We start from the raw sequence: 15000 nt of genomic DNA on the forward strand, positions 1-15000 counted from the left end.
CGCAGAAAAATTAATTCAATGTCCTTGAAATTCCTAAAGGAATTTCCCCTGGAATTGACCTTTGAAAGAAAGGTGACACCGAAAAAGACCGTGCCATTTGAAAAGGTGTACTGGAAAGACCTTGACTCATTTTGTATGCGCCTAGTTATTTCGAACTGTGCACCTGCGCTTCATACAATATGTTTCCTCTTTCGTTTTATTTCTTTATTTTGTAGTGGAATGTCAGGAGAGATATCAATGGTGACCAAGTCCATTTAAATGAGATGTGTTTTTACGGGGTCTGGTACAGTCGGAATTTCCCTTCCCGTGATCGTGATGATACCCCCCCTTTGGGGCCCTCGTAGAACCTGGAATGTGACAAAAACGCACACGCTAAAACTTTTATCTATGCTCTTAGAAATAACATTGTGAAGTGGCAGACCATTCTTCAATTCATGATATTCAAGCCCAAACCAAACAAGGAACACTAATAACTAATTAAGCAACAAACCAGTCCAACAATATGCATACACGCACCATTGCCATTCGCGCACAGCAGCGCCTGGGGACATACGCAGAAAGTACCAGGGAGATGTAGGTTCGTCGCTGCTCAGGGATATCAGCGATATTTTACAGCTGATGCTATTTCTGCAGCGTGATACTACAAACATGACCTGAGCCTTGGGCAAAAAACAGGACAAAACTGAATTATTCTCTGAAGAGATCAAACAACCAATGGGCACGTTTTATTTGTAATTGGGGCAGCTTATGTTGTATATATACAAAATATAGTTATTTGATATGGTCAATTACATCGGATGCAATGACTGATGCAATTAATTGTCTTTGCCTGGAACAGACCCAGTTGATTTTTGTTTAACTGTGAATGAGAAAAGTGTGTGTTTTGTGATGCGTCGCGAAATTGCAAACATAAACCAGCCATACAAAAGAGGATAAAACTGGATCACGTTCCCAAGAGATGAAACAGCTCTCAGCGGAAATTTGATTGGGGGTTTCTCTGTCAGCAGGGCAGTATGTTTACTTTGGGTCAATCATTTTGGTTGCACTGACTGATGCAATGAACTTTTTGTGTGTGTGTGCGTTGTACCGAATCAGACCGATGATTGTTATTTCATTGTGATTGAGAACATTATGTGTATAGTGCTGCAATATGTCTGCATGAAAAAGTGCGTTTACTTGTGCATTGAGTCAATCATTTCGGCTGCCATCGCTAATTCGATTCATTGTCAGTATTCAGGTCAAATTATGTTCAGCTTACTCTGCTTGGGAAAATGACATGCAAAATACTCCAGAGTGCAATAAATCATGCATGTGTATCGCATATAATGTGCCTTAATATTCATTTTTGCAAACGAAATTCCCCCCAGCAGACGCAGTAGGACAAGCATAAGACAGACAGACAGACAGACAAACAGACAAACAGACTGACAAAAACAAAGAAAGATACAGTCAGAGACTGAGATCGTCACCTCAATGCACTATAGAGAGCTTTTCAACTCCAATCAACTAAAAGCTGACGTCAGCTCTTAGCGTAGCAAGATCATTCTGGCGAAATGACCCCAGAGCTAATTGAACGAGTTGTACGGCTAACCGAGTCTAAACCACGCCAAGACGTCAATCAGACTATCAGGATAGTTCGCAAGATAACAGCGGAGGATAACACAGTCTCGGGGCACGAAAAATGCTAATTTACAAAATGCTAATTTACAAAGTCCCCGGTCGTTCCATCTCAGGCGCTAGCCATTGACCCCCTGTTATGTCGCCAGTCATTTGGGTCGGCTGGAAAACTCTGGAACTATTTGCCCGCAAGCGCACTGATTGATCCCTCAGAGGGTTTTGATGAGCAGAGAGAAAGTGCTCAACTTCTCGTGGTGCCCTAGTTGTTCTCGAATGTGGACGAAGTTTGAGGTTGAATGATTTGTCTTTTGTGGGTAGTACGGCGTATTTCTGATGTGCTGATTTTTAGAAAATTGCTAACAGACAAATCGAATAAATGGATATGAGCAAAGGCCAATGCGTAAACAAATCCTGAAACTTTTGAAATTCTATCACAATTGACCCCCCAAGACGAAGTGTGATCGATAAGAAGAAGACCACCCAAGACGTGTCACTCGCCTTCTGGCTCGGCTGGACAATTCTGGAACCATTAGCCTGCGAGCGCACTGATTGGTCCCTTGGTAGTTTAGCTAGCGGCGATTTTAGATGAGAAAGCTCGGCTAGGTTTGGGAAAGAAATTTGCCACAATCTTGTGGGGATCTTTGTCGTTTTAAATTGTGGGAGAAAAAGAACAAGCTCTTTAAGGGATGGGGTTGTCAGGAGCGTCAAAGATGCCACTCTTGTGACCGTAAACGACTAGATGATGGGTTTGAGTATGAAGACATTAGCGCCGAACATCGTAGTAGGCTCTCTCGGGACATTGACTATTAACACTGTGGGTTTCAGTGTTAGTGTCAATCTTGCTGCTGCTTCTGGTGGGTTAAGGTGAAGATTTTCCGATCTCCCAGGTCAACTTATGTGAAGACCTGCTAGTGCCTTATCCTCTTTCGTGTGTACACGCAAGCACAAGATCAAGTGCGCACGGAAAAAATCCTGTAATCCATGTCAGAGTTCGGTGGGTTATAGAAACACGAAAATACCCAGCATGTTTCCTCCGAAAGCGGCGTACGGCTGCCTTAATGGCGGGTTAAAAACGGTCATACACTCGTACAAAAACACGAATGTACGTGGGAGTTTAAGCCCACGAACGCAGAAGAGGAAGAAGAAGCTGTTGCTTCAAAAAAACAGCAGAAGACTGACGACTGACGTTTTGTACATCCATGATTAGTTCTCTTATTTTGGTTACGTTAAATATACTCTCGGTGATAAACTTCGTTGTAGTTATTTCTTCGTGGACAATAAAGGGTTTGTCATTGTTATTGTCATTTAAGGTCCAAATAAGCACGAACAGACAAAGCTATTTCTTTCTCTAAACTGAGTCAAACAAAACCCACCGTATAGAACCGCAATAGGACTGCGAAGCATCGATTTTCTCCTTTAGCATGTGAACATGGTTTTGCCATGGTAATGTAATTTCCATTGACGACAGGGCAAGGGGAAGTCTACACAATGTACGCAGGGTCTAGAATACTGAAACGCAGAAGACAAATTACTTCTACGCAACTCCATCAGCACCTTGAATATTAACCAGTGTTTTGCTCATAAGGCAGTGTTGTACTTCACCAACTCGATGCCAACCTAAAGGGGGTTGGGGTGGACGGCAAGAGAGGGGGGTGGGAGGTGGAGGGGGCGGATCTATGGGGTAGAGGGAAGAAAAGACAAGTAAGGACTGACAAAAACTGCCTCTCCATAACAGCGCCTTCCATATTTCAGATTGTTTTCGTCATAAGACAATGCTGTATTGCAGTAGTCCCATGGTTAATGTAAGAGAGGGGAGGGATAGGGTGGGGTTACTGGTAGGGAGGGAGCGTTGGCGGGTAATGAAATTTAAAAAAAACCCAAAAAACAATAAACACAGCAATCGCTCGCTTCATGAATGACGGGAATGTACCACACTTTGTTTCGCTGCGCACAAGGATAAAGCATATATTATGTAAATACTGACCTTCCAAGGAAGAAAAAATCCAAACAAATACGTCACAGCACGCTGGTTTCTGATAACAAAGCTGGCAGCAGACACGAGGAGGAATCATTTCACCACACTCGTTCACTCGGGGTAGCATTTATCATTCAAGCCCCAGCTCAGTGTCTGCATTCATCACAAACAATAGAAAATAAAATTCAAAATCCTTTGCAGAAGCATCACACCTAGGCATGGTGTTACAATAGGGCGGTCCTTGATTGAGTCAGAAGTCGAGTTCGCGAAGTCTTTTTGTAACAAGAAGAGCAAACGCTCGATCGAGTCACTTTCGCAGTTCTGAATATTATATGAGGCATCAGATGGACAGGAAGAAATTGCTATTCACAACACAATGAGTCACGTTCACATAAAATTTGAGCCCGGTCACTTTTATAGTTTCCGAGAAAAGCCCAACGTTAAGTTGTGTGTTGCCGAACAGAAAAGGCTAGTTATCTCCCTTGTTTTTCTGATAACGTTCGTAAAAGGCTACAGATGTAAATACTTTGATGTAAAGAATAATCCTACAAAGTTTCAATCACATATCCGATGAACTTTGTCAAAGATATAAAATGTCTAATTTTTCCTTTGACGCTGACCTGTGACCTTGAAAAAGGTCAAAGGTCAACGAAACCATCGTTAAAGTGTAGAGGTCATTGGAGGTCACGACTAAACAAAATATGAGCCCGATCGCTTTGATAGTTTCCGAGAAAAGTCCAACGTTAAGGTGGTGTCTACGGACGGCCGGCCGGACAGACTAACACTGACCGATTACATAGAGTCACTTTTTCTCAAGTGACTCAAAAACCTCAGTGCCAAAGCATGGTGCATAGAGCTTCGTGATGTCAACTTCACGAAGCCGACTTCGCCCTATTAATATTTGTAATAGGGACAAACAAATTCAAAATCTTCCGCACTAAGAGTTCTTCTGGCCATGGGACAAGAGGCCTATGTATCAAGCCTGATGGTGGGGGAGTGGACCAAGCAGACGATGACAGCTATAGAACAGTATTGATGAGCTGTCAGAATCGAAAGATTAACGTCTGATGAATGAAGTTTCAAATACGAAATGCACTTTGCAGTCTTAGCTTTTGCTGAACGCGTGATAATCAGATATCAATTCATCAAATGCGAGTCAGCGATCTCTGAGGTCATTTGAATTACGCGCGCATTCACGCACGCACGCACGTTCTCACGCACGTTCACACACACACACACACACACACACACACACACACACACACACACACACACACACACACACACACACACACACACACATACACACACACATAAGGACACACGCACACACACCCACACCCACCCCCCCCCCCACACACACACGCACACACACATAAGGACACACACCCACCACCCCCTCCCCCCACACTCCCCCCCCACCCCCGCACACACGCCAACCACAAACGCAAAGCACTTTATCAGTGCTGAGTCGTCAAAAAAACTTCCAATTCACCACACGCAATCCCAACCCGTCAAGAAATCTCTCAAGGCTCGGCCTCGGGAGTAGAGATGACCACCGTTTCCGATCGGAGCATGAAATACGGCCCATCTTTCTCTCGTTAGTGGCAACAATAAGGGCAACGAATCTCGTAAAGCCAGGGAGATAAACGATAGAAATATTGCCACGCCCTGTAACGGCCGATACGCCCGAGGCAACGGAACATGATCGATGGTGTTGATGCTGTGAGGTTACAAGCGGGGATCGTTCCAATGGTGTTCTCTCTGTGCTGGAGAATGTGTGGGGGAATGGAGTATGAAGCAGGGACGTTGTTGACATTGGGGATAGAGGGAAGAGGGGAGAGGAGGGAGGGAGGGAGGGAGGGGGAGAGAGAGAGAGAGAGAGAGAGAGAGAGAGAGAAAGACAGAGACAGAGAGAGAGACAGAGAGAGAGAGACAGAGACAGAGACTGACAGAGAACGAGAGAGAAAGATAACGTGTGAAAAAGAGAGTGAAAAAGAGAAATAGACAGTGTTTGTGTGTGTGTGTGTGTGTGTGTGTGTGTGTGTGTGTGTGTGTGTGTGTGTGTGTGTGTGTGTGTGTTTGCAAGTCTTTGTTAATACTAACTAATTAACTCTCAGACTTCAAAAGGCTTGTCTCTTCCAACCCGCAAGGAAAATATAATAGAATCTGGACTGAGATGAGGGAAATGAGAAGATAGCCAGCTTTCCTTATAGAAGAAAAATGTGAAGCTTTGCTGAGCCTTTGCATCACGTTTGTTCGCGTTCAAAATCGACCTCAATTAAAGCCCTGAGGTCTAATGGGAAAAAGATGTGAAGTTTAAAGTAAGCGCCTTACCGCCTTTGCTGTTGTGGCTCAGATCAACACAACGAGAAGCAAAAAATCTCGGAAGTGATGGTATCACACTTGAGCCTTATGGGTGAATGAACCTCGCAGAAGATGACAAAGGACAGGATGTTCTTTTGATGTTAGCAGTCGGCGAAACGACAAAACGTATTCTAAATAGACGGGCGCGTAGCTTAGTGGGAAGACGTCGGCCTTCTGCGGGGAAGGTTCGGGGTTCGAATCCCGGTGTGTGTGTGTGTGTGTGTGTGTGTGTGTGTGTGTGTGTGTGTGTGTGTGTGTGTGTATGTGTGTGTATGTGTGTGTGTGTGTGTGTGTGTGTCTCTCTCTCTCCCTTCAACTCACAAACAGAGGCCTAAAGCAGACGACAATTCATTCATTATTCCTCTCAGACACGCAAAATCAATGAAGCGAACCTAGCCTGGACGGTGCAAGGAGGAGATAGAGACGAACATGACGCCATCGCAATCGCAATCGCAATCGGAAAACCATTCGCCCTTGACAAAAATCAATCAGCAATGAATTATTCACACATCCCACGCAGTAACGCCATCCCGCGCTGCACTTTATGATCATAATTATTACCGGCTGGCGTAGATTAAAACGGCGATGGTATCATTTGGACTACAAGGAAGAAATCAACTTTGGGAGAGCCTAAGAAAGTAGAAAAATAATGTGTTCCTTAACATGTCAGTAAAAATACATATAACTGATTATATATTCCTTGAACGGTTGAAAACGACGTTAAACACCAAATCAAGAACAAGAAGATTATATATTACATTAATTTCAGCAGTGCACGTGTTAATAAATTTTAAAAAAGGCAGTGGTCTGGCTTGATAGGGATAGCAAAGATACACATGACAGCGTTCAGGAACATGCGGAATACCAAAATAATGGTACCCCCCAAAATAGACCCGACAAAAGCATGACGTAGCCTACCAATTACTTGTACAAATCGACGAAATAGCAGAACAGGCACAAGTCGGCAACTTTCACAAACGGGCAGAAAGTCAATTCAATCATATATATTCAGAACAGGTTATTTGGTATGCATGTTTCTTATGTGACAGCATTCCTACTGATGCAGATGTCGATCGCATGAGCGGTCGAAAACGGGAGGGTTTTTTGCGTCAATTGTTTAGGGGTACCACAAGAGAACTGCTGTATTTCAGCAATGATTCGGTGGTTTGCTTTTACAAATCATTGATCTAAGAAGAAAAACCTAAGTTTTCCGCGTTTTCTTTAGGCGCTGTCGGATGTCAATACCGCTGTTTATGGTTGACGAGAGAATTTCCCCAACAACAAGAACAAAGCAAGCGAAGGACGAGGACATTTAGCAGTCATCTGAATATTTTAAGCAAACGAGGCATAATTTCTAGCAATGCAGAAACATTCAAGATAATCAATCTCGGTGAACCGGACAGATAACATTGATTTAAGAGAATTATTGACTTTTTGTACGAGAGGAATTTGAAAAACAAAACAAAAACATTCACGCGAGTGGGAAAGGTGGGGGAGGGTCGGGGGGACTCAACAAACCATGAATGCGCATCAGCTTAGTGTTCATACCAGTAGATTTTATTTGCAAAACCAAAATTACAGCATCACGAGAGAAGAACACCTCATTGATCATGGAGGGAGGTCAATGGAGGTGGGGGGGGGGGGGAAGGGGTATTGGAGGAGTTTAACACTTTGTGATAGTGTACTTAAGGAGGGGGGGGGGGGGGTGGGGAGGAAGAAGACTGGGAGAAAAAAAAGGACAATTCGGCTAGCGTGCACCAATTCTTTACCCGTACCACAGACATTGGGCGCTGACCCATGGTATTGATTTTCAGGTTTAAATTCCCACGGCGGAAACCCAGAATGCAATTATCGTACAACCGTTCTTCTTTTCTGACTGTTGCAGAAAGCACTGACAAACATGCACACACACACACACACACAGACACACACACACACACACACACACACAGACACACACACACACACACACACACACACACGCATACACACACACACGCATACACACACACACACACACACACACACACACACACACACACACACACACACACACACACACACACACACACACAACGGGTAGAAACAGCTAAACATCTTTCACATTCGTATTCGTAAAGCGAAAGCCATTCACGACAAGCAGCTGCAAAAATTGAAAAAATTTATGTGCAGATTTTTTTATGAAGTTAAAACAAAACGAATCCTATACACACCCCTATACCGGGGGTGTAATAACAGTTTTCTCCATTCTTCGTCAGTCTGTTGACGAAATGATTTGTATTCAAGTCGGACTTAAGGGGACTTGAATCGCATGTAATGATGGTTGTAATGATAGTTTGTAAGGGAAAGGTGAACAGGCTGTTTTCAGATTGTGGAAGCTCCAGTAAAACAAGATCGAACGGACACCAACAAACGTCGTTTTCAACCGTTCAAGGTTATATCGCGACGGGGAAAGGGGGGGGGGGGGATGGGATAGAGCCACTTGTTAATTGTTTCTTGTTCACAAAAGCACTAATCAAAAAATAGCTCCAGGGGCTTGCAACGTAGTACAATATATGACCTTACTGGGAGAATGCAAGTTTCCAGTACAAAGGACTTAACATTTCTTACATACTGCTTGACTAAAATCTTTACAAACATTGACTATATTCTATACAAGAAACACTTAACAAGGGTAAAAGGAGAAACAGAATCCGTTAGTCGCCTCTTACGACATGCTGGGGAGCATCGGGTAAATTCTTCTCCCTAACCCGCGGGGGGTACACCAACAAACAACGAAATTCTCAAGCAGTTAGCAAAAAAAACAAAAGAGAGAGGAGGAGGGAAGACATCCTGTGTTAACGGATCTGTGAAAAGCAGAATTATAAGTTTCTTCTCTTCAAATGCGGATTAAGGAAGCCCAACACCGTTTTTAGAGACCTTTTTTTGAGAGCAGCTCTAAAATTCTAAAAGTCATATCCGCGTAACTGGATCCGGCGCAGCAAGAAACGACCACTTCAAACCTGTAGTTCAATCGAGAGAGGAAAAAACCCACCCACAAACAATTGAAACAATTGCAGACGATGCTATTTTGAAAACGATTGTGCCTGTTTACGGAACAAACAGTGCAGAGCGGATACATTTTCCGGCGAAGGTAAAGAACTGTTGGGTCTCTGAAGAGGTAATGAAATACTGGAAACCCGGTTCGGTAACATATCACAGTGGAAGAGGGTGTTATTCTGAAAGGAGCATAATCTCATTATTTTGGTAATCCTTCGTGCTTTTGTTGTTGAAAGCCCACGTTTTTTCTCCTCCAAATGACAGTTGCAACACAAAAAGAGAAAAAGAAAAGGCGCAAGTGTAGGATACTTTGCAAGCAAAGAGTCTTGAAAAATTGAAAACTCCATTTCTAACCAAGCTGGTGCTTACAAAACAGTGCACGCATTTTGCTAGTGCATCAATTGTTATCTGAAGAATCATCCATGGACTTTACCAGGGAACAAAAGCATCGTACGAGATTCAAGTATGGAAATACACACTCTGTAATAAAACTAAAGCTTCCTAGTCACGGTTACCAAGTATCCGTTCCTCGTTGTAATCTGATACATCATTGAGTGTGTGATCGTCCATGATATGAACATATTCTTGTGTTGTGAGATAACGTGCGTTGTGTACTTTGCTTGGAAAGGTTGGTAGCTTCATGTTTTCTGAGTTTACAGAGAGAGAGAGAGAGAGAGAGAGAGAGAGAGAGAGAGAGAGAGAGAGAGAGAGAGAGAGAGAGAGAGAGAGAGAGAGAGAGAGAGAGCAGCGGAGAAAGGGAGTGTGGGTGTGTGCTTGTGTGTGTGTGTGTGTGTGTGTGTGTGTTTGTATGTGTGTGCGTGCGTAATAGTGTGTATGTGTTTGTGTGCGTGCGTGAGTGCATGCGTGGGAGTGTGTGTGTGTGTGTGTGTTTGTGTGTGTGTGTGTGTGTGTGTGTGTGTGCGTGAACCAGGAAACATGGCGTGAACCAGGAAACATGGCGCTAGCCAAGAACAATAACTCCAATCTACTCAGCACTTCAAACACTGCGGCTACTTTCTACAACAACCCAAACGACCAGTTGAAAATGAATGAGCTTTTACCAACTACGCTTCAAGCTCGGTGATGTTTGAATGAATTTCCGCATCAGTGGCAGCTAATCAATCGGGTAAATTTCAAAGCTCCAGCGCCAAAAGGTCAAGCCGACGTTAACTTCAGCCAGGGGAGGTAATCGTCCAATCACTGGCATATTTGCTTTGCGAGCGAACGTGGATAATGCAGTTCCAGAAGCTTGAGAGTGGGGGAAAGATTAGATAAGGTGTAAACCGGCCTTTAGTAAACACGACGACGTGCTCACACAGACGAATTAAAATTATAGCCCCGACACCCGCAACCACGCGCACACACAAGCGCAGGCACGCCAACACAGACAGACAAACACTAACTGTAAACACACCCACAACCATACACACACACACACACCACACCACATACACACGATCGAGGGTACACACATTGGCTCCTTAAAAAAAAGAAACACACCAAAAACACACACACACACACACACGCCCCCTTACACACACGCCCCCTTACACACGCACACACACACACACATATACACACACACACACACACACACACACACACACACACACAGTCGAGGGTACAAATATTGGCTCCTGCAAACAAATAGAAATCCTGATCATAATGATAACGAGAACATTGAACATTGGTAATTCTGTATCGGGTTTGTTGTGGAACAACAAAGATATAATTTGTCAAGGTAACCCACTCTTTTTTGCGGATTGGATTAAAAGTGGTATAATGTATGTGAGCGATGTGTGTGAGAATGGACGTTTTAAAGAAGTGTGTGAAAGAACTGGCTACACTGCAAATAGATTGCTTGAGTACAATGTTGTTCGTACAGCTGTACATCTCCTTTTAAGAAATGTAGCTATAGACGATGTAAATTGTTCAGTCTGTGACATTCCGACCTTTTGTGGAAAAAAAGTGAGATCAGTAGATTCTCGTAGGAAAAAAATACAGCCCACCCTGTTCAGAAGGATTTTGGAGAAGAAAGTTAGGATTTGAAATTGACGAAAAGAATTGGAACTTAGCAGCCACTGTCACTAGTGAAGTTTGATTACGTGTACTGCATTGGAAAATATTGCAAAACATTTATCCAACTAATATTTTATTGTGTAAAATGAAAGTGAAGGCTGATAAAAACTGTACATATTGTGAAGATGAACTTGATGTATTGGAGCATGTTTTCTTTGAATGCCCAACCGTGCTCAGGTTTTGGAAATATATTGAAATGTACATATTAGTAAACATTGGCGAAAGAATTAGGTTGAATGTTACAGATGTGCTTTTTGGTATTAAAAGTAACAGCACAAATATGAAGAAGATTAATCATATTATTTTAATCGCAAAGATGTGCGTAAGCATTTAAAAAAAAACGATTCACGATTAACACTGGAAAATATTTTTTGGAAATCATGTTGTTTTGAGATTTCGTTAGTCTGACGTTTTATTAATTAGAAAAAAATTGTTTATTGTCTCTGATTTAAGGTAAAGCATGTAAATGAGAAAGTGTGTGTACACACAGAAAACACACAGTTACCATGTTTGTTATCACGTGTTTATTGATTGATTACAATTTTGGAGAAAAAAACAAAAAAACATTGAGGTTGACACAAAAATATGTAAAAGAAAAACATATGGCAATATTTTTTCTGAGTGCTTTTTTGCAGGAGAAATGTGTTTTTTTGCCTACCCAAGGGCTGATGTTTTGCACTGATTTTGTTTCTGATTTATTAAAGATACATTCCTCCCTGTGTTAAAAAAACAACAACAAAAAAACAAACATTGGCACCTCCGACCTTTCCTTTCTGACAAAGATGAAGTAGAACGTATCATTGTATGTTTTCGTGTCAATTTTCGTGCAAACTCAACTCCCTTAAAGAGCAAAGAAACGGTAAGCAATCAAACACAAGACATGACGACATCTTTGATGATGGCTAGCAAAATGTCAGAGCTTTGAAATTTGATTGTGGAGAGAAGATGAAACGTGAAATAAAAGTTTTCTCTTCAATATAAGAAAAATGCAAAATGCGATACACTGGAAAGCAGGACGATCGAGTAAAACATTCTCTACGTGTAAAGATACTCCAATGTTCCTATCAAACGAGTATGTGTACCGTATCTCAGATCTGTTCATGACTTTTACATCCGTTCGGAGCATCCTTCCACAAATCCAAAACCAAAGAGACAACCAACGTTCCAAAATTCAGAATAATAAAACAAGAAAGGTAGGTTGTTGGAACGTTTGTTATTGACAAAACAACACGTTACATTCACCTAGACACATACACACAAATCTGCAGCTTGACTCCTCATTGCACAGACTGATATTAAAAAACACACACAAAAAAACGAAAATGACACGGGTGTCAAGTTGTGAATTCATTCAGCAAAAGAGTGTAAATGTGCAGAGCAATTAGCCAGATTGGAGGTTATTGTTATGTGTCCAGGTGGAAGGATACTCTTGTCTTCTGTCAAAGCCTCGAGAGACCCATCTTACGCGATCGATTACACGAAAAGAAAGTATCTTAAATTGAAACGAAATGATTTAAAGATTATCGCAAACAACGTGACAAGAGAATAGTTCATACAATACACGCAAAACGCGTTATGAAATAAGAAACACAATTCAGAAGAAAAACAAGAAATTCCTCCGATAGGAAAAACACCCCCTATAAAGGGAAATAACCTTCTCAGTTGGTGGCAGTGAGAATGGTTATTTCCCTTTGACCAACGGGGGTGTGCCTCTATAAGTCGTTGTATAATTTTAATCCACCAATAACTCCCTAACCGTGTGTTTGACTGGTCCCAATTTTTGTAAGGACCGTCTCAGGAATGTATAGAACCTGTTCACCAAGTTTGGTGACGATCGGTCCGTTCATTCTTGAGATCTATATGCGAACACAAACAAACACACAAACACATGGACCGAATCCACCAATAACTCCCTAACCGTGTGTTTGACTGGTCCCAATTTTTGTAAGGACCGTCTCAGGAATGTATAGAACCTGTTCACCAAGTTTGGTGACGATCGGTCCGTTCATTCTTGAGATCTATATGCGAACACAAACAAACACACAAACACATCGAGTGAAACCTATACACACCCCTATACCGGGGGTGTAAAAACCACACACAACCTCAAAGCAAAAGAGACAGAGTGCTGAAGAAATGAATGCGAAGAAATAAATAAGATATATATACATGTACATAGAAGAAATAAATAAGATATACATGTACTTAGAAGAAATAAATAAGATATACATGTACTTAGAAGAAATAAATAAGATATACATGTACTTAGAAGAAATAAACAAGATATACATGTACTTAGAAGAAATAAATAAGATATACATGTACTTAGAAGAAATAAATAAGATATACATGTACTTAGAAGAAATAAATAAGATATACATGTACTTAGAAGAAATAAATAAGATATACATGTACTTAGAAGAAATAAATAAGATATACATGTACTTAGAAGAAATAAATAAGATATACATGTACTTAGAAGAAATAAATAAGATATACATGTACTTAGAAGAAATAAATAAGATATATATACATGTACATAGAAGAAATAGAAAGAGAGAGAGAAGAACTCAGACAAAGAAAGGAACACAAACAAACATTAGTGCAGTCAGTTAAAGAGAGTAGAAAGACAAAAAGATTCAAGAATCTTCATGCATAACACCGGCAACGTCACATAAACCTGATAGATGACAACAAACGTACACATCCACAAGTGGTATTTAATGACTTCTCGCGATAATAAACTCCACACTTTTCGGCTGGGCGTTAAGCAAACAAACAAACAAAAAACAAACAAACAAACTCCACACTTTTTTTATCAGCTTTAATTACAAGTTGGTAAGAACATCCTTAATTCCATGCACTTGCCAAAGATCAACAGTCTGTTTGCTGTGCTGAGGTTTGTTTTTCTAGCTGGACAGATCTTACATGGTTCGCATGGTTGCTTGCACCAGAAGGAAGGTGTATTTAAAATGTTGATGTATTTTCGGTCGTTATACATCAGATCTATGTGATTTTGCAGGTGGTACGTGATACACAAACTGTCTCTCTCTCTCACACACACACACACACACACACACACACACACACACACAACACACACACACGCACACACGCACTCACGCACGCACGCACACACGCACACACACACACACGCACACACACACACACACACATGTATACCCACACCCATCCCTCCACACCCACCCAAACAACCCCACCCCGACATTTCAAGTTCAACATATACAACCTCTACAAATCAGCACAAACACCAAACTCACTTGATGCTTCTTTTACCCAGCATGGGGGACTGCGCGGCCCTCTGGTTCAGCGAAGACGCCGAGCCGATGGAGGACTTGTCGTCCATGGAACGCTTGAACATCTGGTTGCCCGTTCCGGATTCCTCGTCCAGCCCATTGACAGCGTACTTCTTGCCGATGACCCCCTCCTCGTCGTCCGCCCGGCGCCTCCCCTTGAAGCACCAGGAGCAGAAGACGGCACTAAGGATGAGAACGATGACTCCGCCTACAGAGGCCACCGCCACCACCCACACCTCGTGGCTGGTCTCCATGGCTGTGGACATAGAGAGGATAACAAGTTTGTATTAATTTTAAGTGTGTTGAAAAATGTGGTTGTTAAGACATGGATGCTAGTGGCATTCGAGAATGATGACTCCGCCTACAGAGGCCACCGCCACCACCCACACCTCGTGGCTGGTCTCCATGGCTGTGGACAGAGAGAGGATAACAAGTTTGTATTAATTTTAAGTGTGTTGAAAAATGTGGTTGTTAAGACATGGATGCTAGTGGCATTCGAGAATGATGACTCCGCCTACAGAGGCCACCGCCACCACCCACACCTCGTGGCTGGTCTCCATGGCTGTGGACAGAGAGAGGATAACAAGTTTGTATTAATTTTAAGTG

General features: G+C 42.2%; 1 protein-coding gene across 1 annotated transcript in view; it reads right to left on the reverse strand.

The window, feature by feature from the left end:
* Nucleotides 1–14648, reverse strand: part of LOC138962803 (synaptotagmin-7-like) — a 141726-nt gene extending 127078 nt beyond the window's left edge. Inside the window, exon 1 of the mRNA XM_070334764.1 lies at nt 14359–14648. Coding sequence (XP_070190865.1) covers nt 14359–14648 — 290 coding nt within the window. The remainder of the gene's footprint in view (nt 1–14358) is intronic.
* Nucleotides 14649–15000: the final 352 nt, after the last annotated feature.

Source organism: Littorina saxatilis, linkage group LG3, assembly GCF_037325665.1.
Source record: "Littorina saxatilis isolate snail1 linkage group LG3, US_GU_Lsax_2.0, whole genome shotgun sequence".
Taxonomy (NCBI): Eukaryota; Metazoa; Mollusca; class Gastropoda; order Littorinimorpha; family Littorinidae; genus Littorina; species Littorina saxatilis.